This window comes from Pogoniulus pusillus, chromosome 11, assembly GCF_015220805.1.
Source record: "Pogoniulus pusillus isolate bPogPus1 chromosome 11, bPogPus1.pri, whole genome shotgun sequence".
In the NCBI taxonomy this organism is placed as follows: Eukaryota; Metazoa; Chordata; class Aves; order Piciformes; family Lybiidae; genus Pogoniulus; species Pogoniulus pusillus.
Genome location: NC_087274.1, coordinates 6,811,045 through 6,834,065, shown reverse-complemented (window position 1 = coordinate 6,834,065; position 23,021 = coordinate 6,811,045). Strand labels below are relative to the sequence as shown.

General features: G+C 56.4%; 1 protein-coding gene across 13 annotated transcripts; it reads right to left on the bottom strand.

Moving 5' to 3' along the window:
* Window positions 1-3,955: 3,955 nt before the first annotated feature.
* CEP131 (centrosomal protein 131) lies at window positions 3,956-22,980 on the bottom strand. 13 transcript variants are annotated; one of them, XR_010303953.1, is made up of 28 exons: window positions 22,688-22,980; window positions 21,060-21,325; window positions 20,361-20,446; window positions 18,768-18,882; window positions 18,502-18,620; window positions 17,757-17,870; window positions 17,496-17,645; window positions 17,002-17,119; window positions 16,059-16,175; window positions 14,433-14,601; window positions 14,186-14,286; window positions 13,883-14,065; window positions 13,113-13,307; window positions 12,829-12,966; window positions 11,930-12,055; window positions 11,713-11,829; window positions 10,223-10,252; window positions 9,020-9,122; window positions 8,321-8,510; window positions 6,949-7,056; window positions 6,706-6,823; window positions 6,502-6,576; window positions 6,280-6,422; window positions 5,962-6,139; window positions 5,661-5,857; window positions 4,511-5,433; window positions 4,333-4,393; window positions 4,202-4,228 (listed from the first exon to the last, which is right to left on the bottom strand). XR_010303953.1 is itself a non-coding variant. In XM_064150709.1 (27 exons), exons 2-27 carry the CDS (start codon window positions 21,234-21,236, stop codon window positions 4,154-4,156), a joined length of 3,303 nt encoding a protein of 1,100 aa, XP_064006779.1. In that variant the 5' UTR covers window positions 21,237-21,325; window positions 22,688-22,980; the 3' UTR covers window positions 3,956-4,153. The 13 variants fall into 13 exon arrangements, 10 of the variants coding, with proteins under 10 accessions (XP_064006779.1, XP_064006782.1, XP_064006785.1 ...); XM_064150709.1 differs by lacking the exon at window positions 4,511-5,433 and having other exon boundaries at window positions 3,956-4,228; XM_064150712.1 differs by lacking the exon at window positions 4,511-5,433 and having other exon boundaries at window positions 3,956-4,228; window positions 13,113-13,304.
* Between the last annotated feature and the right edge of the window lie 41 nt (window positions 22,981-23,021).

Sequence of the window (23,021 nt, the reverse complement as noted above, 5' to 3'; positions counted from 1 at the left end):
CACCCTCCTGAGCTCCCAGCCCAGAGACCAGCCAGGACCCAGATGAGACTTTCTTTCAAGGCTCTGTCCCGTGTCCGTGAGCCCCAGCTGGGAGCCACCACCGTGGGACATCATCCCAGCCTGCGCGGGGCTCAGCTCTCAGCACAGGGCTGGCACTTCCCCACTAGTCAGTTTTAATATTTAAAGCCAAATTTTGAGTAGAGGATTAATTTTTCACAAGGCTTCAAGCTGGCAGAGAACACCACGTGGCACATGTCACGTCGCCGCAAATAGATACGGAGCTGGAAAAATTACAGGCTGGTGGGAGAATAAACAGGCTCCCATCGAGCAGGAGACAGCTCACTGCTCCCCAGCTTCCACGTCCCCCCTGATCTGGAGCAGCTCCAACCCCAAGGGCCCTCTGTGAAGGGTAGCAGAGGACCACTGACCCCCCCCACACACACACACAGTGCTCACTTTGCGCCCTGGACGGGGTGGTTTGCGCTGCCGCCCCGCTCCTTGCACAGCTGAGCTGCTGTTAAATGAGTCATGGCAAGGCTGGATGCAGACAAGTGTGGGTGGCTGCACAGAGCCATCGCTGGTGCCTACCAGCCCTTACTGTAGCCCACACCAGGCGTCCTCCCATCCCAACTGCCCTTGGCACCTTAAGCACTTGCAGCCAGTCCCAGCAGTGGGGCAGAAGAAGGAAGAGTTCAAGGCCTTCCCACCACTGGGCAAGGGCAGCAGTGGCTTTGGTGAGTGTAAGGGGACAAAATGATACCTGAGGAGGCAGGGTAACTGCCTGAGGAGACAGCCCCAGTGCTCAGTGTCCCTGGCATAAAAGAACCCAGCATACTCTGTGTCTGGGGTGGGATGAGTTTGAAGATGAGATCAAGGATGAGATGCTGTGTGAGCCCACTCAGCCCAGCTGTGCTGCTTTGCTCTTCTTGGAGAGATCCAGGATTTCCAGCTCATCTGGACCCTGTGCATGGCAGCACCACAACCAGGCATTCTCCTTGCCCAGGTCCAGCAGCTCCACTGGACATCACCCCGAGCAGAGCTGAGACGTGTTGGGATACTTTGTCCAATTCCATGCCCCCAGGCACCCACCACCCTCCTCTTGCCCTGGTCCTTGGAGTTTTCTGCAGAAGCGAAAATGCCAAAGCAGAATCAAGACCAAAACTCCCATCATAGATGCCCCAGGTACCACCTGGCATGTGGTGGGGATGGTCCCACCCTGGAGAGACCCTCAAGTATGATGTGGCACCAGCCCGACCCACGTCACAGAATCACAAAAACATTCTGCTTGGAAAAGACCCTCAGGATCATCAAGTCCAACCGATATCCCTACTCTCCAAGGTCCACCCCGCACCGTTATCCCCAAGCACCACGTCCCCTCCTCGGGCAGGCAGTGCCGCTGCGCGTCGGGCAGGCGAGCAGCTCGCTCGCCCCAATTAGCAGGGGAGATTACCCCGCACGGATCCTGCCAATTTGCTCCGGCTTCCCGGCTGATTTGTCTGGGACTGAAGCTAATCCCCGCCGGGGCAGACACCAGATTGAGCCGCGATCTCTGCCCGGCGGCTGCCAAAAGCACCCTGCGCTCCTGACCTCCTTCCTTCGGGCTCTCCAACAGCCACCAGGCTCTGCTCGTCCTGCCTGATCCCGAGGAGAGGAGCTCCTTAACTGGGGATCTTAGGCAGAGCGGCGGCACACACTGCCACCGACATCCTTGCTGACTGCCCGCAGTGCCGCTGGCTGGCACAGATGAGGACAAAGCTTTGGCCACGCGGCTGACAGCCCCGGTGCCAGCGGTCCCCCGGGGTGCAGGGAGGTGGTGGGGTGCGATGTGGGCACAGCAGCGTGGCACGGGCAGCCATCCGGCGAAAATCTGCATCTCCAGTTATGCAACGCAGCTGATTTATTCATGCCTGAACCGGGCACTGGCCTAGAAATTAGCCTTGGCGATGCCAGAAAGGGGCAGGGCTGGAGCCCCAGGGGAGGGCTGAGCCTCAGGGGAGGGGAGCAGCGCCAGGCACATGGAGCACCCAGGGCACTGTGCATGGGTGCCTGCCCCACAGCCGGTCACGCCAGAGAGGGCACGGTGTGCTGCCCTCCTACACGGGGCTGCACGCAGGCACAAGCCCCTCGGGACAGGCAGTGAGGGGGTTGATGCCCTCCTCCCGTGCCACATTTCACGTGGTTGACCGATTTCACCGCAGCAGCATCCAGCCGAGGCTGTGCTGGGCCAGGAGAAGACGACACCAGCAAAGGGCTCAGGGTGGCCAAAGTGGAAGCTGGGAGGGGGCGGAGGACGGAAGCAACACTCAGGAAGCGGTTGGCTGAAAAGCAAAAGTGGTGAAAGCAAGCCTGGTGCTCAGGCTTTGCCAGCAGCACCTCACCAAGCAACCCTCACCAGTCTTGCAGTTTGTCTGGGGCTGGGGGGTGTGTGTCAAGAGAGGCAGCCAGCAGCGTTTTAGGGCTGGAGGAACCACTCGTGCCCTAGACACACGTGCCAAGTGCCAAAACACAGGTAGGCCTAAGGGACATTCATGGGTGCCTTGGGACCACATTCCTCTTCGAAGCTGCAGCCAGGATCCATGCCAGGACAAAGGGTGGGAAGTGGCCGAGCCCCTCCACAGCTCCCTGAAGTGACAAAGAACCCCTCTACTCCTCACCCTGTGGCTCTGTGTCACAGCAGGAGCTCTTCCCAGGAGAAAGGGGGCTCTGGCAGCACTGCTGGGGGGCGTAAGGAGGGAAGCCTCAGGATGGAAAACACCCCAGGATGGATAGGGAACACCCTGAGAGTCCAATGAGCAAACATCTGCTCACCCCCACCACTGAGTCTTGGCCTCCTTAGAGGGAAAAGGCAGCAGAGGAGCGGTCGTATGCTCCATGTCAAGAGGAAACAGATGCTGAGGGCCCAGCCCAGGCGTTTCCCGTTGCTGTCACAGGGTGCTGAGAGATTTGCAGGTAGCAGAGGCTGAGGGATCACATCCTGTCCCAGCCATGCCTCCCCACATCGTCCCGGATATTTCGCTCTAGAAGGGAAATGAAGCAGGGAGCTGGGCACTGCCAGAGCCAGCACCCATGTGCCTGGACTGCTGGGTGACAACTCCCACCTCCACCCATCTTTCCTTGGCTGGCAGGGAGTCTTCAGCCTCAAACATCAAAATCATAGAGTGGTTTAGGTTTGAAGGGACCTTTAAAAGTCATCTAGTTCAACTCCCCTGCAGTGAGCAGGGACATCTTCAACTAGAGCAAGTTGCTCAGAGCCCCAGACTTGACAAGGAATGGGGCATCTACCACCTCTCTGGGCAACCTGGGCCAGTGTTTTAGTGCCCTGTGTAAAAAAATTCCTCCTTTTAGCCAATTTAAATCTCTCTCTTTTAATTTAAACCCATTGCCCCTTGTCCTGTCACAAGAGACCCTGCTATAAAGTCTGTCCCCATCTTTCTGATCAGCCCTTTTAAGCATTGAAAAGCCACAAGAAGGTCTCCCTGGAGCCTTCTCTTCTCCAGGCTGAACAATCCCAACTCTCTCAGCCTGTCCTCAGAGCAGAAGGGTTCCAGTCCTCAGAAATCTGTTGTGGCATCCTCTGGATCCACTCCAACAGGTCCACATCTTTCCTGTGCTGAGGGCTTGAGCTGGATCCAGCACTGCAGGTGAGGTCTCAGCAGAGTGGAGCAGAGACAGAATCCCCTCTCCGCTTGCTGAAGTTGCTCCTAAGAGGAGTCTGCTTCACCCAGCTCAGCCCTGGCTCATAAGTCCTACACATCCCACCACAGGGAAGGTCTCAGGATGCAGGAACACAGGGTAGGGAGGGTCTGCTGCCACTCACACCAAGAGGAAGGTCAGATTCTGCCCTGGCACGGATATAAATGAAGAAAGACAAATGCACCAGTGAAGAAAAAGCAGCCGTGGATGGCAGCATGGCAGAGACATGCCCCTTGCCCTGGGGACACAAAGCAGGACCTGCTGTAGAAAACAGCCCAGGTTTATTGTTGAAACACAACCAGCAACACTCAAAGGCTGCTGAGAGTCCCAGCAGGGCTCACAGCACTGGCACAAGGCTGCGAAAAAAGAGGGTGGAGAGAGAGGAGAGAGAGTCCAATCCCAGCTCCACATCCAGGGCTGTGCAGAGCGCCCCCCGCCCTGCACGGCAGGGTGATGGTGGTCATTTGGTAGCCAGCAGCTGCTTTCGCTGTTGCTCCAGGAGGGCTTCCAGGCGCTCAGCTCTCTGCACGGCCACCTGGAGCAGAGGAGAGGAGAGGGAGAGAAGGAGAGATGCCTGCACCCCAGGGCAGAGCTGCAGCCCCAGGAGCAGGGAGGGGCTGGCTGCAACCCCCCACTCACTTCATACTGCTTCCGAAGGCTGCTCACACTCTCCTCTTTCCTCACAACTGCTCTCTTCACCCTGAGTAGATGGACATGGAAAGGCTGAGGATCTCACCCTGGTGTCCAGCCCCAAACTGGGGCTAAAGACCCCATCCCCAGCTGGCCACATGACCCAGGAGGGGGATTTCAGCAGCACCTCTCCCCCAACCCAGACAGCAGTGACTCTGGGCTAGAAGAGCCTTTATTCCCTTGGCGAGTTCTGGAGTTTGGATTGAGTCATCTGTAGGAAGAAGGGGACATTAGCTTCACAAGACTTAATTAATTAACAGAACCACAGGGAGGGGATTTTGTGTTTCTTCCCGTTTCTCAAGCCCACAATTGCTGCCTCATGGCTGGATTCTTCCCCACAGCTGTCAGAGCAGCAGACTTTCTGCTTCTCTGCCTTTGCCAGGCTGTACATAAGGGATGGAGGCGAAAAGGGGATCCTGGTTATCTCATACTCAGGGTCTGACCCTGGCTCTCTGAGTGAGTGGGAATCACTCAGCAGGCTCTGGGAAAGCCAGAGAGCTTCATGTGCTGGCACAGCAGCCTCTCCTTACTGGTGGTGAGAGCTCTGCACAGACACCAACAGAGGGACAGCTCTGCCCCACACAGAAATGATTCATTTCCCCTTCCGATCCTCCTTTCACTTGCAAAATGCCTCCCTCACAGGTACACTTGAGGGGAGAGGAAATCTTGAGGCGCTGCCCGACACTGAACTTAGCTCCCAGCACCGCTCCCACTGAGCACAGGATGGAGCTGAGCCCCATGGCACAGCCTTGCTGCTGAGCACAGCCCCTGCTCCCTACAGCTGACAGATGTGGCACCTCCTGGGGTCGTCTCAACTGCCCTCAACCTTGCTGGCTGCTCTCTCCCCTGTACTCACGAAGGAAAATCAGCTGCTAAGCCCCTGTGGAGCAGCAAATCTGCTGCAATCACAGGTATTGGTGCTACCCAGGGCAAAGCTCTCCAGGAGCCGAGCATGAGCCCAGCCAGCACACAGTGCTCCTGCTTGGGAGGAATCACACACAGAGCTGTGCTCCAGCTGCTCACTCCAGTGGTCATGTCCTTCGAGCATCCCTGGGGACAGGATGACACAGAGCACACCAGAAGTCACAAGGGCTAGTGGGTTCACATAGGCTGAGCAGTCAGCCAGCTCGGGTGAGACTCTGATGCTCGTTTTGCCCTGACAGGACTCAAAGCCATGCCTGAGGATGCAGCACCGCAGACACGCTCCTGCAACGCACCCTGGGCTAGCTCTGCACCCACAGAACCACAGCTCTGAGCCCAGCCTGGGGCAGCCTCACCTCCTGTGAACTTCCTCCAGCTCTTGATCCTTCTCCTGCACTACCCTGTCCAGCTCCAGGCGCTGCCGGGCTCTCATCTCTGCCATCTCCACCTTCAGCCGCTTGTTCTCCTCCTCTGTCCCCAGCAGCTTGTCCGTGAATTCCTGACGGATCACTTCTGCCAGGCTGCTCCGCTCCTGGGCCAGCTGGTCCCTCGCCTGCAGTAGGACACAGAGGTGACATCAAGGCACTGATGGGCACAGGGCAAAGCACAGGGACAGGGGGAGAGAATCTGGATCTCCAGGCTCTGCTCCTCATTCACCTTCTGCGTCTCCTCCACCTCCTGCTCCTTGTGCTTCAGCAGGCCCCGCAGATGAACGCCCTCCCCTTCCAGCTCTGCCAGACGCCGTTTCAGCTCGTTGCAGCGTTCCTGCAGCTTCCTCTCAGACCTCTCCAGCTCCTGGAGCTCCACCTCGTACTTGTCTCGGATCCTCTTAATCCTAGCAAGAGGAAAGGACAGGCAGCCTGGCTCAGCCAGGCACTGCAGCATGCAGAGGTCACTGGAGAGATGTGCAGAGGGATCAGGGGACAGGTCCATAAGGATCAAGGTCTCACAGGCTCCTTCCTCACTCTCCCATACCTGTTCTCTGCTGCCCTCTCACACTCCTCCTTGGCAGAGGACATGTCGGCCTCCAGGCGCTCGATCACCAGCTCGATCTCTTTGTCTCTCTCCTTCCTCAGCTCCTCCCGCAGCTCCCGCTCCCGGGAGAGCAGCCAGGCTTGCTGGGGACAGAGATGGCAAACGTTGCCCTGACCTCTCTCAAGAGAGGTACCTCTGGGGAAGGGCAGCCCTTGCTATTACCTCCTTCTTCATGTAGTTTGCCTCCCAGGCCTGCTTCTCCATCTCCATCCGCTCCTTCAGTGCCTTCACCTCTGCCTGTGTAAGACAGGACAACTGCTCAGCCCCTACAGCTGCAGCACCCAGTGCTGGCTGTGGGCAGAACCCCAGCAGTGCCAGCACCCAGAACTGCAAATCCAGGGCCCAGAGGCAAGAGGAAAACTTGACCTGATGCCGCCTCTCCTGCTCCTCCTTCTCCTTGGTGTACTCCTCTTTCAGTGCCCTGGTGACAGCCGAGCTGCTTGCCTCAAGCTGCTGCCGCAGCTCCTCTACCTCTGCTCTCTGCCTGCCCACACACAGACCACAGCTCCCATTGGACCAGCCTCAGCATGCTCCCACTTGGCCCCCTTCAAGCACGACTGGAGCCTGGCCCAGAGAAGATGCCCTTGGCCACTGTGCCAGGCCTCTCACCTGGCTGCTTGCTGGCTGAGCCTCTCCTTCTCCTCGGCCACCTCGGCATAGAGCCGACGCCGCTGCTGCTGCAGCGCCTGCTCCTCCTGCTCCAGCTGCTGCTCACACCTGCGGGGCACAGCAGCCTCAGGGACATTCATCTGCCTCTTCACCCAGACTCATCCCTTCTGCAGTCAGGACTGACGCTAGAGGAAGCCTCTGGTTCAGTGTCACCTCCCACCTCAGGCTGGTGGAGGAAAAGGGGATACTCCCCATGGGTATTACAGCATCACAGAATCATTTTGATTGGAAAAGACCTTTAAGATCGTGGGAGTCCAACTGTTAACCCAGCACTACTGAACCATGTCCCTCAGCACCACATCTACATGGTTTTTCAGTCTCTCCAGAGATGGGGACTCCACTACTACCCTGGGCAGCCTGTTCTGGGGCTTAACAAACCCTTCGGGGAAGAAATTGTTCCTAGTGATCAAATTAAACCTCTCCTGGCACAACTTGAGGCTGTTTCCTCTTGTCCTATTGCTTGTTTATTGGGAGAAGAGACCAAGACCCACCTTTCTTCAGCCCTCTTTTAGAAGTTGTAGAGAGCAAAGTCTCCCCTGAGCCTCCTTTTCCCCAGGCTGAACAACCACAGTTCCCTCAACCACTCCTCACAAGACTTCTGCTCTGGACCCTTCACCACCTTTGTTGCTATACTCTGAATATACTCCAGCATCTTTGTGTCTTTCTTATAGTAAGGGCCCCAAAACTGAACCCAGTATTCGAGGTGTGGCTGTGTACAGGGAGGCAATCCCTACCCTGGCACTTCTGCCAGAGCTGTTACTGACAGAGGCCAGGATGTTCTTCCACCTGGGCTGCTGCAAATATCAGGCACCTGAATCACAGGAACATCCAGGTTGTGAAAGCCTCTCAGGATCACCAAGTCCAACCTAGAACCCTGCTTGACAAGATTCACCTTAAACCATAACCTTAAGCACCACATCCGAAAGATCCTTAAACACATCCAGGGTTGATGACTCCACCACCTCCCTGGGCAGCTCATTCCAGTCCCTGACCACTCTCTCCAGGAAAAACTTTTTTTTAATGTCCAATCTAAACCTCCCCAGCCTCAGCTTGAGGCCATTCCCCTTTGTTCTGTCTCCAATTACCTGTGAGACCAGCAGCAGCCTCTCCACAGTGTCCCTTCAGGTAGCTGTAGACAGCAGTGAGGTCTCCCCTCAGCCTTCTCTTCCTCACACTAACCATCCCCAGCTCCCTCTGTGGCTCCTCGTAAGATTTATTCTCCAGGCCCCTCACCAGCTTTGTTGCACTCCTCTGGACCTGCTCCAGCACCTCCACGCCGTGAGCCCCACAGCACCCCCAGGCCTGCCCTCACCGCTGCCGGTGCCGCTGGCTCTGCTCCTCGCTCTCCCGCTCCAGCAGCCCCCGCAGCTCCTCCGCCTGCCGGCCGTAGCGCTGCGCTGCTCGCTCATCCGACTGCAGCAGCTCGGCCTCGTGGAGCATCTTCAGCTTCCTGATGTCCTGCTTGTGCTTGGCAATGAGCTTCTGGATTTCTGGCTCCAGCCCTGGGGCAGCAGGAGGGACAGTTACTGCTCAGCTCTGGGGCTGTCCTCACAGGGTCACAGGACGTCAAGGGTTGGAAAGGACCCAAAGAGATCATCGAGTCATAGAATCAACCAGGTTGGAAGAGACCTCCAAGATCATCCAGTCCAACCTAGCATCCAGCCCTGTCCAATCAACCAGACCATGGCACTAATCATAGAATCATCATAGAATTACTCCTTGTTCTCACCCCAGCACTGATGCCCTTGGTCTTGGCCAGCTGGCAAGAAGGCTGCCAGTGCAGCAAGTCAGCAAAGAGGGGCCAGTAAGGACAAGGAGTGCCAAGCATGCAGGGGTTTTCTGGATCTCTAGCAATCTCTCTCTACCAAACACAGGGTGCAGGGAGTGTCACGCTGAGCAGCTCCTCCCTGAGCAGCCAGCAGCTTCTGCAGACACAGGCCCCTGCTGCTGTGGCACATGGTGCCCCTGCCCCCACCTGCCTGCAGCCAGTGCCAAGGGAAGGTGCCCGTACCTTTCACAGTGATTTCTTTGATCTTTTTGGTTTTCTCATCCATCCACTTCTCCCGCCTGATTTTCTCAGTTGCACTCATCACTTCCTTCAGTTTCTTAATCTCCTGTTTAGAAGCAAAGGAGAAGCCTTTAGAGACAAGCAAGGGGAGAAAATCCTCGTTATCCTGGCAGCTGGGCCACTGAGAAGGGAGATGCAGGCAAGAGACAGCCTGAGCTGTGCATAGAAGCCTTGCACAGCACCAGGCAGCCACATACTCCCAGTCCGAAGAAGCAGTCATTTGCTCTGCCTCAGTGCTTTCTCCTCTCCCATGGGATGAGGATGCTGCTGCCCTCCAGACCTTCAGCGTGGAGGAAAAGAGCAAACCTCTTTGGAACAACCTTGCTGGCTGAGACGTGAGAGCATCTACAGAGAGGAGAGAGGATTTAGGGCTGCAGATGGTCCTTGTGTGCAAGGCAGCCTGTCTGTCAGCACATGAAGGGTCATGTGTGAAGATACTTCCTTCACCAGACTTCCCTATCCCTGGAAAGACCCTCCAGGAGGACAGGCCCACACCTACAACAACCCAAAACTCTTCAGAGACTCAGAGGCTGCACAGAGCCACTGCTCTCACTGCTCTCACTTCCCCCTCTGCCTGTCATTTACCTCCTCATCGTCCTCTCCAGCAAAGCAGCTGGAAAAAACACCAGGCCCTGCTGCCAATGGAGCTCTTCCCAGCATTTCCATCAGCAAAAGCTGGGTGAAGCACTTGACTGCCCACTTCTGCACTGGGATTTCTGGCAAGAACAGCAGCAGCTGACAGAAGGCTCAGCCTGGCCAGAAATGGCTCCATTTTGGCACAGGCAGAAGATGTCCACATGTGGGACATGAGATGTGTCACAGTTCTGGGGGACAAGTGTGTGCCTGGACACCCAATAGCCACTGCACAGAGAGGAGCAGGGAATAGCAGGGAGCTGCCTGCATAGCCTGGGGCTCACTTCTAGGTGAAAAAAGGGGCTGGAAAATCAGATTGGGAAGGCAGAGAGAGAGCCTGAAGGCAGCAGCTGAGCACATTGACAGGGGAGATGGGGTGAAGACAAGGTGAAATCCTTCACAGGGATGACCCAGCTGCTGAGTGAGGGGTTCCCAGCCCAGCCCAGCTGCCTGCAGGCACCTGCAGAGTTGGAGCAGGTCCAAGTACAGAGAAAGAGCAAAGACCACATTTACCTCACAAAAGGGGCCCAAAGTGCGCCAGACCTGAGGAGAAAGAAAGAAGGGGATGGAGAGAGGAGAATGAGAGAGTCAGGCAGGAGAGGAGAGGCAGAAGGAGAGAGGGACAAAAACCAGTCATGTGTGTAGAGAGCAATGGGAAGGGTGAACAGGGAGGTGAAGGTTCCATGGGAGTAAGGAGAGGTGCAGCCAAATTGGGATGCACCAAGGGCCTGGCAGCACCATCAGGCATCACAGCTCTGGGCCAAGGGCAGAGCCAGCCCTGCCAGGAAGCATGCTGCCCGGTCAGGAGTCTGCTCTGGTGGCCAGGGGATGCCCGCAGGGACAAACGTTACTTGGTAGCTGTTGCCACCACACAGAGGAAGCAGGGAGCCATGTGGCCAAGCCAGGAGCCTGGCTCACCAACAACAGGGAAAACAGAGGGGCCACAGAGCAAACGTGCAGGGGTTCAGGAGTCGTTCCCACCACTGCTGCCCTGTTGCAAGCAGGGGGTGAGACAATGCAACAGTGAAACCAGCCCCATGCCTTCACGGGAAGGGGCCCTTCCAGGCACCCTTCCAGGCACCATGCATGGCAGCACTGTGATGGCTTTGTGCTCTCAGCTGGGCTCACAGCTCAGGCCTCCAAAGTGCAGCACTGCGAGCCAGGAGAGTGCCCTGTACGATGGCATCCCTCTGCACTGATGCCTGACCTGCTCCAGAGCCCTGGACAAAAGCTTGGCTGTAAGGCCAAGGGTGAGCAGAGCCAGGACGAGTCCAGGGGCTGAGTTATGAGCTAGCAGCACCTAGAATCACAGAAATGCTTTGGTTGGAAAAGACCTTTAAGATCCCTGAGGCTAAGCGTTAACCCAGCACTGCCAGGCCACCACTAAACCATGTCCTTCAGCACAGCACCTACGTGGGTTTGAAACTCCTTCAGGACTTCACCACTGCCCTGGCAGCCTGTTCCAGGGTTTGACAATCCTCTGGGGGACAAAACTGATCCTAATGTCCAATCTAAACTTCCTTTGGCACAATGCTCCATGTCCTTTATAATCATTCCCCTGTTTAGCTCTGAAAGTATCCCTGCTCCTGCAAAGGTGGCTGAAAGTTGACCAGCTCAGGAGGATAAAGCCACAGGTCCAAACTCTTCTGTGGCATCACACTGGTGCCAGCATCTGCCAAAGCAAGACCCCAGTCACCCTGCAGTCAGCAGAGAGCTCTGTCCACGGCAGGATGGGTGGGAAGTGGGAGCTGACACTGTCTCCTGGTCAGTCCCACACACTTCGCTTTGGGCAGCAGAGGACAGCAACCTCTCTGGGGAGTCAGGGCAAAGCTCCATGTGTGACATGGACCTTCTGTGCACAGAGAAAAGGCTCCTCAAAACAACCAGACCCCACTGAGGTGAGACAGACTGTACTGCATGGGCAGGGGTCCCATTTCACCACTACCAACCAGCCTTGGCCATGGCACACCTCTCTCTGCCCCCCACCTTCCCTATTCCCTCACCAGCTCATGCTGCTCCTGCATCTGCGTGATCTTCTTGCCATACTTCTGGTCCACTTGTTTCAGCTCAGCTATCACAGCCTCACACTTCTCACTCAGCACCTTCTTATCATCAATGAGCTGGGCAGAGTCAAGAAGAGGCATCAGGTGGCCATGCAGGGTAGAGGCACCTCAACTTCTGGCTTCAGAAGCATCAGTCTGAGCTGAGATGAGAGATTACCTGGTCGATGAAGGCCAGATGCCTCTGGATAGCTGCCTCATACTGTTCCCTCTGCAGCTTGAGCTGGTGGCCAAGCTCCTTCTCGGTCTGTTTGATGTGCCGGACAGTCAGTTCCCTCTGCTGAGCCTTTTGAAAGAGCCACAAGACATTGCAGGGAGAAGTTATGCCAGACCCAGCATATGTACAGGAAATAACTACTGAACCTGGACAGCACTGCTGGGCCAGGACAAGGAGGAACAGAGCTGAATCAGAGACCCTGCTACTCACAGGGACTCACCTCCTGCCTCACCGTCAGCAAGTAACAAGCAATAGGATGAGAGGAAATGGCCTCAGGTTGTGCCGGGGTGGGACAGGAGAAAACAATCCTTCTCCAAAAGGGTTGTCAAGGCCTGGAATAGGCTGCAGTGGTGGAGTCCCTATCCCTAAAGGGATTGAAAAGCTGTGTAGACGTGGTGCTGAGGGCCACAGTTTAGTGGTGACCTGGCAGTGCTGCGTTAGAGGTTGGACTTGATGACCTTAAAGGTCTTTTCCAACCAAAACGATTCTGCGAATCTAAGAACAACCAAACCCCTGTGGGACAGGAAGAAAAGGTTCAGCCCAAGTCCTCACTGAGGGTTCCTGGACTAGTCAGGCACCTGCCAGGGAGGGGAGTTTGAGAAATCAGGGGTCAGCAAGGAGAAATATGAGCAGAGCCACACCAGGCTGGGAAGGACCAGGCAGATCTTTGCTGCACTAACAGCGGCTGGGACTGCGGCACAGCCGGCAACCTCTGGCCCTCCGCTGCTGTCCTTCACTAGGGACACAGATGGGAAGCTCTGTTGTGCTTCAAAGCCACTGCACCCAGAAACATCTGCTGAGGGCTCTTGGCTTTCATTCCCCAGCACATCTGGTTCACACACCAGCGCTGTCTGCAGCAGGCTGACGGTTCGCTTCTTCTCCTCCACTTCCAGCTTCAGCCTCATGATGGAGCTGGTGACCTCTGTGGCAACAGCCGACGCCTGCTCCAAGTGAGCCAGATCCTCTTCGGAGAGCAGACCCTGTTCACCACGGCACAAAAACAACCATTAAAAGTCTGTGGGGACTACCTGGAAGCAGGACAAGGAAACAGGAGACCCTTCCCAGCAGGGTCTTTCCCTGCCTCTCCAGTAGCAGCATCTCCAGACGGACTCCTGCCAGCTCTCACCTCTCGCTGAGTGGCTGAGGCAGCCGACCTGGGCCTCTCCTGTTCTGACTTCTCCATCTCATCCAGGAAACTGATAATGCTTTGAAGCTTGGCCTCGGAGAGCAGGGCCCCATCCTCAGGGACCACTAGGGAGTGGTTCAGCTTCCCAAACTTCTCCAGATTATCTGCAGTCAGGGAATTGGAGCTGGGCTCCTGCTGGACAGACACAGCTGGGAATGAGCACTCAGGGAAAGGCTTGGGAGGAGAGGTGCTGGCTCTCCTCCATCACTGGAGCCCAGTCCTCCCACTGCAACCCAGTAACTGGCCTTACTGTCTGTGCCAACCCAAATTCCATCACAGCCTTTGCATGGTTTTAATCCTTCTTGAGGATGTCCAAGCCCTGGCTGCACCAAACTCCTCCACTGCCTTCAGACTCTTCCCCAGACGGGTTGCCAAGCTCTGGAACATGCTGCCCAGGGAAGCACTGGAGTTACTGTCCCTGGAGGGGCTTGAAAACTCTGTAGATGTGACTCTTTGGGACATGGTTTAGTGGGGACTTGGCAGTGCTGAGTCAATGGTTGGACTTGATCTTAAAAGTCTTTTCCAACCAAAATGACTTTATGATTCTGTGACTTCTTTACTGCCTTCAGACCCTCCCACAGCCTTCTCTGGCCAGGGACCACCCACACTTCTCATCCTCCACCACCCAGCAAGATCTGGGAGAAGGCAGCCCATAGAGGAACCTGCTTTCTGTCTGAGGGTGGATGAAACAAGCTTGGCCCTCTGATTACCCCATCTATCCAGGCATATCTTTCCTTCTTCAAGAGCTTTGGTGGGGGCAGCACCTCTGGCTCTTCCTCCAACAGCCTGAGCGTGTCCAGCAGCTCGTTGAGAGTGACCTTGGACTGAGCCCTGCTGACAGCAGTCACCACTGTCTCCACATCCTCACCACCTGTCTCTCTGGAGCTCACATCCTAAGAGAGAAGACAACATGCCCTGCAGTAAGAGTCTGCCAGATCTCCCCAGACTTCAGCAAAGGCTCCAAAGCTGGTGCAGCTGGTGCCAGGAGCTCCATGAGGCAAAGCCAGACTCACCTGCAGCTTATCCTCTGCCCCAGGGTCCTGTGAGGGCAAGGAGACAAGGTCTGCAGGGCCTTTTTCTTCTGGCTCTGCAGGTACTGAGTGGAAATTTGCCTCTGCAGGAACCAGACAGTTCTCAGACACTTGCCACAACCAGCCCCTTCGAAGCAGCTTCCCAGAGTGAGAACCACCATTCCCCCATCTCCTCCTTCCCCATCTCACACTGCTCCAAAAGCACTGGGGACATGCAGGAGGGACTCACCAGCATTGTTGGCTTTGGTGACACTGCTGGCTGGACTGCCATTCCTTGCAGAAGCTGCTTTGGCAGGCTTCTTCTTTGCTACCCTTCTGCTCTCCTTCGCCAGCGCAAGCTCTTCTTCTGCCAAGCGCTTTGCATCCAAAGCCTTTTGGGCTCTTTTCTGGTGCAGTTCCTGTAGGGACAGAGAAGCCATCAGCATCCTGCCCAGCACAGGGTGTGCCTTGACACAGATCTGTGCTGCAAGCTCCTGGAAGACAGCAACAACCCACACACTTGCTGCTGAAGGGTTAACAAGAGAACCACAGAAAGGGTTGGGTTGGAAGGGACCTTAAAAATCATCTAGTTCCAAGCCCCCTGAAATGGGCAGGGACATCTTCAGCTACAGCAGGTTGCTCACAGCCCCAGACTTGACCTGGAATGGTTCCAGGGATGGGGCATCTACCACTGTTCTGCGGAGCCTGGACCAGTGCCTCACCACCCTCACTGTAAAATATTCTTCCTTCTCTCTAGTCTAAACCTCCCTCTTCTGGCTTCGAATCTTCACCCTCTGTCCTGTCACAACAGGCCCTGCAAAAAGTCTGTCCCCATCTTTCCTATCAGCCCTTTAAATACTGAAAGGCCGTAAGAAGGTCTCCCTGGAGCCTTCTCCACGCTAAGCAACCCCAACTCTTTCAGCTTGGCCTCACAGCAGAGAAGTTCCAGCTCCTTAATCACGTTCGTGGCCCCCTCTGGACTCACTCCAACAAGTCCACATCTCTCCTGAGCAGAGAACAAGGACACCTCCAGGGACAGGGAGGGAGCAGAGGAATGGCTGCTCTCCTTTCAGCACAAGGGAGGTGGTGGCCACGGTCTCAGCAGCTCCCCATGTGAACAGGGACAGCTCACACGCCCCTGCACAGTGTCCTTTGTTGCTCCGTAAGGGCCTCCGAATCCCGAGGGCCCGGCACCGTGCGGCGGCGCTGCCCGAGCCGAGCTTTGGGAAGTCACTTAAGGAACAAGCTCACGTTTGCAAGGCTGCTGCAGCCTCCTCCAGCTGCTGCTCCTCTGACCCCCCCCCTCCCCTCCGATGTAACGTGATTCCATTTAGGGCAAAGAGAAACTGGGGGGGGTTAAAAAACTCCTCAGCTGTACTGCAAGCCAGCAGGCAACCTCCCCACGGTGGGTGCCAGCCCCTCACCCGTGCCCCAGCAGGACCAGCCCCTTCTGGCTGCAGGAGCAGGGTGCAGATGGTGAAGTGCTCCTGCCTGCGGGCACGACGTGGTGCTGAGCCCACTCTGAGGGACTCCACTCCCAGGGATGGATGGTTGCTTTCCCAGGGTGCTCCTGTCCTTGGCCACTCCGAGAAGCTGCCATCTCGACACGGTCACCCTTTCCCCTAAACTTAGATGCAAACCAGTGCTGTCTTCTCAAGCTCCAGAAGAGCTGCCAAGGCTTGGCAGCAACACAGCAGGGAACGGCTCCATGGCACCTCCAGCTCCATAGGGAGCACTCAGTTTCCAGGCCTGGCTCTAACTCTGCTCCATGCAAAGCCCCCCGAGATGCAGAGGAGGGGCCCCTCTCACTGCCTCGCAGGCAGATGCCAACAAACTGGACTGAGCCAAGCCTCAACGTCCTTGCCTCATCCCTAACCTGGATGGCAGCTCGTCGGGCCAGGCGCGCCTTCTCCTCTCGGATCTTCCGGCGTTCCTCCTCCTTCCTCTCATGCAAATCCAGGATGTTCCCTTCCTCCATCCGTTGCTGCCTCTCCTTCCAGAGAGGAGAGCGAGAAGCGTTACTGAGTGCTCTCCAGCACCCACAGCAGAGAAGCAGAAAGGGCAGACCATACCTGAGGTCACCCCATCTCCAGGCTTTCCATCTTCCCACTCCTCCCCTACTTCAAGCTCTCCATCCTCCCACTCCCCCCGACTCCAGGCTCTCCATCCTCCCACTCCCCCCTCCATTCCAGGCAGGTAAAGCACCCCGAGGAAGGAAAGCTCCACTTTAGAGCAGCTTCTTTTCTGTAGCTACTAAATGCAATTTTTAGGCATCTAGGTCTGAAACCGCCGAGGAGAGGAGGTTTAAAAATAGACTCCCATGCAAGAGCTTCAGTGCCTGTCATTATTGGGGTAAATAATTAAACACAAAGAAACACAAATAGCTGCAGATGACACGTCACTCCCTAATGAGCCAGCTCATTAGTGATTTACTGTGATCAGCCAAGACAGGGTATCCCTCCTCCGGCCACCAGCGTGTCCGAAACAATAAGAGCTCAGCAGGATTTGTGCTGCTACAGTCAAGAGTCTGTGGCTCATGGGGAGCTGGTAGAGCAGAGCTGTGCAGTGCTGAGTCCAAGGGCTTCCAGCCTGAACCTGCCTGGAACCAAACTTGGTCTTTTCCTTCCCAACACATCCTTGCAGGAACTGGACCCTCCCCAGTTTTCTGGAGCATGAGGGGCTGCCTCGATGCAAGCCAAAGCTCCCTGGTCCCCAGCAGCTCAGGTCACAGTTGGAGGGACTCAAATCCTCCGTTGGTGAGGTAAGTGGGACAGGAGTGTTGGAAGGGTTGGAGTTGTGAGGTGGTGGCCTGGACTCACCTCCCTTTTAGAAGCCAACAAGCGCCCCAGAGCTGCTGCAGCTGCCCTGTGCCGCTGCGAGTGGCGCCGGTACCAGCGCTGGATGGTCACAGCAGCCAAGTTCACCTGCTGGATGAACCTGAGGGGAGAGGAAGAGTCAGCGTGGCTCCAGGGTCCTCCTTGGCCACACCACCCCTTCCCATAGCAGCAGAGAGCAGGCTGCTCGCCCACAGCATCGACACTTCTGGTCCCTCACACCCTGACTCAATGAGGCCTTTCCCTAGGCTGAATTCTGGGGTGGGAGGAAGTTGCACCTCTGAAGACAACTCCAAGTGTGGAGTCAAGTCACAAAAAGGGTAAATCAGCCACTGCAAGTGCACTAAGAGGGCCCCTTCCCAACCCTAGAGCCCCACAGGACAAGAATAAACCAGCACCAGCTGCCCTGGAGTTCACCCCTCTGCCTGGCACTGTCCTCCTGCCTCCTCCACCAGCCACCATGCACCAGCTCTCCTCACCTCTCCGCCTCCTCCTCGGTCACCTCCTTCCTCCAGGGCAGGCTGCTGTTGTTGTTGTGGGTCATGATGTTGTTGCTGGAGAAGTTCTTCTGAGATTTCACAAAGCTGCTGCCTTCACCATCCTCGTTTGAGGTTGCTTTGACAACATTGCTAAGGAAGGAGATGAAGCTACTTGGGAACCATCCTGCCCTCTCCTGTGCCACATCAGCACCTGAGAGTGGAGACAGGACAGCCTCCAGGTCAGGATCTCACCACACTTACTTGAGGGAGCTGGGCACCTGGTTGGAGCTTTTGGGTGTAGGAACCTTCTCAGTGGTGGAGTAGTTGTTATGCACCATGGTAGTGACACAGTTGCCCATTGCCCCCTTATTGCTCCTGTTGTGGGGAGAAGAGGAGGTGTTAGGACCTGCTGGGCCTGAAAGGGACAACATACATCAGTGATGGCTGCTCCCTGCATTGTCACCTTCAACTCAGCCATGACCATCTGGGAGCATCTCCCATGGCAAGGGCCCACCAGCAACTTGCCTGCTTCTTGTTACCCAATGTGCAGGCAGGGTCCCACCAGCAACTTGCCTGCTCCTTGTTACCCAATGTGCAGGCAGGGTCCCACCAGCAACTTGCCTGCTCCTTGTTACCCAATGTGCAGGCAGGGTCCCACCAGCAACTTGCCTGCTCCTTGTTACCCAACATACAGACAGACACACACAGCCTGAGCAGATCTAGCAGCCTGCTCTTCAGGCTCTACTACACAGCCTTGGCTTCAGCCTCCCCTAGCCCTGAAGGGTTCAGGTTTGACTCATTCCCCTTTCTAAGCAGCCTCTCCAAACATCTACCAAGCTCCCATGCAACCTCCAGATGCATCCTGGCCATGCCATCATCTCTGTGCCCCACACTTGACCCTTGTGCCCTGGCAGAGGCAGAGCACCAGCACCCCCTCTTCTGCCCAGCTGTTTTCTCAGCATAGTTCCTCCCAACACCAGACTGGTTCCACTTCAGCCTCTCCTACCTGTTGTTGGCAGTGAAGTTGGCTGCCAGAAGCACAGCAGCTTCTTTCCTCCTCATCCCTGCTGGTGGCTCAACGCTGCAGGAGCCGGAGGAGCCCGGGAATGCTCGTGGCTGATCATCCTGCCATGGAGCCAGCAGGTACAAATGTAGGTAAGAACTAAAGCCACCTCCTCAACCAACCTCTTCCTTCACAAACCAGTTCCTACCCCAAGCAAGAAACCATGCAGAGCCACCAGCCCTCCCACCCCAGGACATCCCCATCCTCACCAAGACATTCCATGTGGTTTTCTTTTCTGGGGAGGTTTTGCTCAGACTTGTTGGTTTCTTTCTTCCCCCAGAACCGCTTTCAAAGAAGGTCAGGAAGTCTCCTGTCCGCTCTGAGCTTTAGCCCAAACCCAGGGAAGGCAAAGAATCATAGAATCATTCAGGTTAGAAGAAACCTTTAAGATCCTCAAGCACACTCAGTAACACTGCACTGCCAGGCCACCACTAAACCACGGCCCTTAGAACCATACCTACACATTTTTTGTGTAGGCTCCTCCTAGGCTGCCACAGCCATCAAGACCGTGAGAGCTCTTTTGGGGAAGAAACTGTTCAATCTAAACCTTCCCTAGAACAACTTGTGGCCATTCCCTCTTGTTCCTTGGGAGAAGAGACCAAGCTCCATCTCACTCCAACCTCAGGTAATTGTAGAGAGTGAGAAGGTCTCTCCCTCAGCCTCCTTTTCTCTAGGCTAAACAACTCCAGGTCCCTCAGCCACTCCTCTTAAGAACTATGCTCTAGAACAGCTCCACTGCCCTTCTCTGAACACGCTCCAACACCTCAATGTCCTCCCTGTAGTAAAGCCCCCAAACCAGAACCCAGTATTTGACATGCAGAGAGGAGGAGGGAAGGTGGAGTTGTGGAGCTAACACTGCAGGCAGACACACTGCACAAGACAGCTACAGCAGGTTCTCATCTCACAGCAGCTGCTTCAGCAAGAAGCTGTGCCAGAGGCTGTGGCAGAGCACTGACAATATGCCTGGCACAGAGATGAGACATAACTACCTACTGCCTGCCACCATGACACAGAGGAGGAAAGGGATGAGAGTCACTGCACAGCCACAAAATGAGTTGCCCAGGGAGGTGGTGGAGTTGCCATCCCTGGAGGTGTTGAAGCAAAGCCTGGATGAGACACTTAGTGCCATGGTCTGGTTGATTGGACAGGGCTGGGTGCTAGGCTGGACTGGATGATCTTGGAGGTCTCTTCCAACCTGACTGATTCTATGATTCTATGAAAATCTGTCAATGATTCATTTTCACACAGAGATCTAGATTCCAGATTTGGATGTGCAGAGACAGAAAAGTTTTATTAGAGGGCTGGGCAGAGGGTAACAAGACAACAGAAAAGGGGGTTGAACTAGATGACCTCTAAAAGCCCTCTCTAACCCAAAACATTCTGTGTTTCTCTGAAACTCTTGATTCAGAGACAGCTCTAGGAGGTCACTGCAGACAGGAGAACTTTCAGTCTCCTGACACAGTCCAGAGGGTCCATGAGGGGTTGTTGTAATTGAACAGCTCTGTCCTTGTATCTACACTGAGCATTTTGTGTGACAGAAGCTTCCCAGACACAGTATCCATTTCCCCAAATCCTAATCAGGTGATGTCCCCACACACACAAAAAAATCCAAAGACAACTCTGAACTTTGGCTTTCCCAGGCCATACAACACTCAAGGTGGATGAGAAAGCTTAATGTATGTTTTTGAGAGGTTCTGCTTACAACATCACAGAATAAGAGAGGTCAGATGGATGCAGGGGGGTAGTTTCATTGTGTCTCACCCAGAGGACAAACAGACAGACACCAGTGGCTGGAGCCATACCTGCATGTGCTGTTGACTCTCTGGTTAACCTGGGTGGTGCTGTTGGACCTCCGGAGGTTGTTCATTGCCCGGGATCCTGCATCTTCCTGTGGAGGAGAAGGTTATGTTCAGCAGTGCTGTTAAGGAGAAGCAGGGGCAGCCAGAGCTGAGATGTCAGGCATCCTAAAATAGCATTGCTGGCAGTGCTGCACCCCCACTCCCCCCTTCAACACATCCCTGACAGGGTGTTTCTGATATCCCCTACGCTGCCAGGCTCTCCTTGAGGCAGTGCAATGACACCTTGCTCCACATTGCTGCTGAGCCAGCAGAAACACCTTGGTTTGTCTGAGCTCCCCAGTGAGAAAGGCCACGTTTGTTAACCTGCCCAGGGAAGGAGCACGCAGGAAGGCTGCCAAGGCAGCAGGGATTACTCAGCACTGAAAGCAGAGACTGCTGCTGGATGTTAACAGAGCCCAGGAAGTACCTGGATCTCGTTCACTGCTGAGAAAGCACCCACCAAAAAAACGTCCATCCAACAGCACCCCAAGTCCCCAGCTCTGCCGAGCCCAGCAGGAGCAGTGGATGCTCAGCAAGGAGCAGCCCGGGGCTGAAAACACCACAGCGTCCAGCAGAAAATACCAGGAGCTCAGGGGGTTCCAGAAGGAAATCAGCACAGGCAGGAGAAAGGCAAGGAAGGGACCTCTCCAGCCCTGCACTCACCAGCGTGTTCCTCTTTGGCTTGCCATCGGCGGTGACCGAGACGGAGCGCACCATGTGCTTGGCGGGAGAGGCGCTGCCGGGGCGCCGGGAGACCGGCGCGGGGAGGCCCCTCAGGCTCAGCTCCATGTCACCGGTACTGGCACCTTGGAAGGAGGAGCTGCTGCGGGTGCTCTTCATGCTGCAGCAGAGAGAAGGGGCCCTGGCAGCACAGCGCAGAGAGGTGAAGGCACAGGGAGCGCATCCAGCCTCATGCTCCCAGCCGTGTCCTACGAACAGCAGCACACAGAGCTGCAACCACCTTCACACGGGACAAAACACCTTCATCTTCCCATGTGGCAAGGAACCCTGAACGGCAACCCTGGAGAGGCTCTAGGTGAATCCTCGCTGTGCCCACCCCCAGCAGTCACCTCCTCGCTGCTCTGACCTAACGTCCTGGCCATCGCCCATCCTCCTGCCCCACTTACAGGTCAGGACACTCAGAGCAGGCTCCTTCACTCCGTACAGACCATGGCTGCCCCAGAGTGGCCCCTCCTGCTAAGGCCAGGGGCTCAGCTCACCCACTGCCCTGCACAGGGCACTGATACTGAAACAGCAACTGGGCAGCTCCTGAGGTCTCCTTCTCCCACCAAGGGCTCCTCAGTGTCCACTTCAGAAGCAGATGTGCCCTCTCCACCGACAGCCAAGCCACTTTCCCAGCTCATGGGGGGGTCGGCTCCCTACTTTATCCCTTTGTGTCTCCTCCTGCCACAGAGCTTAATCGGGAGCTGTGCTGTCCCTGAGGCAAATGCCACTGCAGCATCACCAAGCCATCCATAAACCCCTCCTCCCCAGCAGGTCTGGTTTCACTCTCCCTCGGGGCTCCGCCGCAGACCTTGGCAATGCCTCAGGCTCCAACCACACGGGTAAACAAACGCCTCTCGATGGAAACCGCCAGGCTCACAACACAAAACAGAGCCCAGGCCCAAAATCCAGTCCCCGGACTCCCGGACTCACCCCCTCAGGTTTCAGGACACTCAGGCCCTAAGTCCAGGCCACAGTTCCAAGCTCCCAGGGCTCAGCCATCCTAAGATCCCCCATAGCCCAAGTCGCTCACAACCCCAAGTCCCAGGCCCACAAGGTACAGGGACCAAGACTCCCCAGGCTTCCTATGCCCTGAAGTCCAGGATTCCCAGATCCTAAGGCCCAGGAGGTTCAGGGTCTCTCAGAACCCAAGTCCCAGGCCCCTATATCCCCAGGGCCCCAGGGTCCAAGGCCCAGACACCCATGCCCGACACACCTGGCTCCAGGACTCCAGGGACCAGGATCCACCAGGCTCCCCTGCCTCAGAACCCCAGGATGCTCAGATCTCCCAGGCCCCAAGCCACAGATCCAAGCCCAGCTCCCCAGGCACTCGAGGCCCAGACCTCCGGAGTCGCCCAGTTCCCAAGCCCCCCGCAAGCCCTCCATGGACCCAAGGTCCAGAACTCCAGGCCCATAGGCCCAGGTCTCCAGGCCTGCCGAGGGGTCAGCACCGAGAGCGAGGCCAGGGCTGGGGCCGGAGCTTCAGCCCCGGCCTCGACGGAGGCTCTGGCCTCCTCCTCCCCTCCCTCCAACGCCCTCCCATAACAGGGCCCCGGCCGCCCCCGTACCCCCGGTCCCGGTGTCCCCGCTTCGAGCCGCCCCCTCGCCGCAGCCGCCGTTGGCAAAGCCCCGCCCCGCCCGTGGGAGGGGACAATACAATTAACCAATAGCAAGGGAGAGGCGGGGCAAAGAGAGGCCGCGTGGTTGGCTGAGAGGAAAGAGGCGTGGCGAACGAGGGGTGGGCGGGGCTTTCCCTACCCGGAGCACAGGGGGCGTCACCGGGCAGGCTCGGTAGTGAACCGGAATGCGAGGGGGACCTGTGGGGCACGGGGGTTTGTGCGGGTGGCGGAACCCCTGGGGCAGACTCAGCTGTCGGGATCTGTGGGGCACAGGGAGGTCTGG

Excerpts from the sequence above, each read along its gene's own strand:
- CEP131 (XM_064150709.1), bottom strand. The coding sequence starts at position 21,236 with ATGAAGAGCACCCGCAGCAGCTCCTCCTTCCAAGGTGCCAGTACCGGT. Across the intron at positions 17,120-17,495 it reads ACCGAGGAGGAGGCGGAGAG|GTTCATCCAGCAGGTGAACT; the intron begins GTGAGGAGAGCT and ends CTCTCCCCTCAG. Across the intron at positions 8,511-9,019 it reads CAAAGAAATCACTGTGAAAG|GGCTGGAGCCAGAAATCCAG; the intron begins GTACGGGCACCT and ends CTGCTGCCCCAG.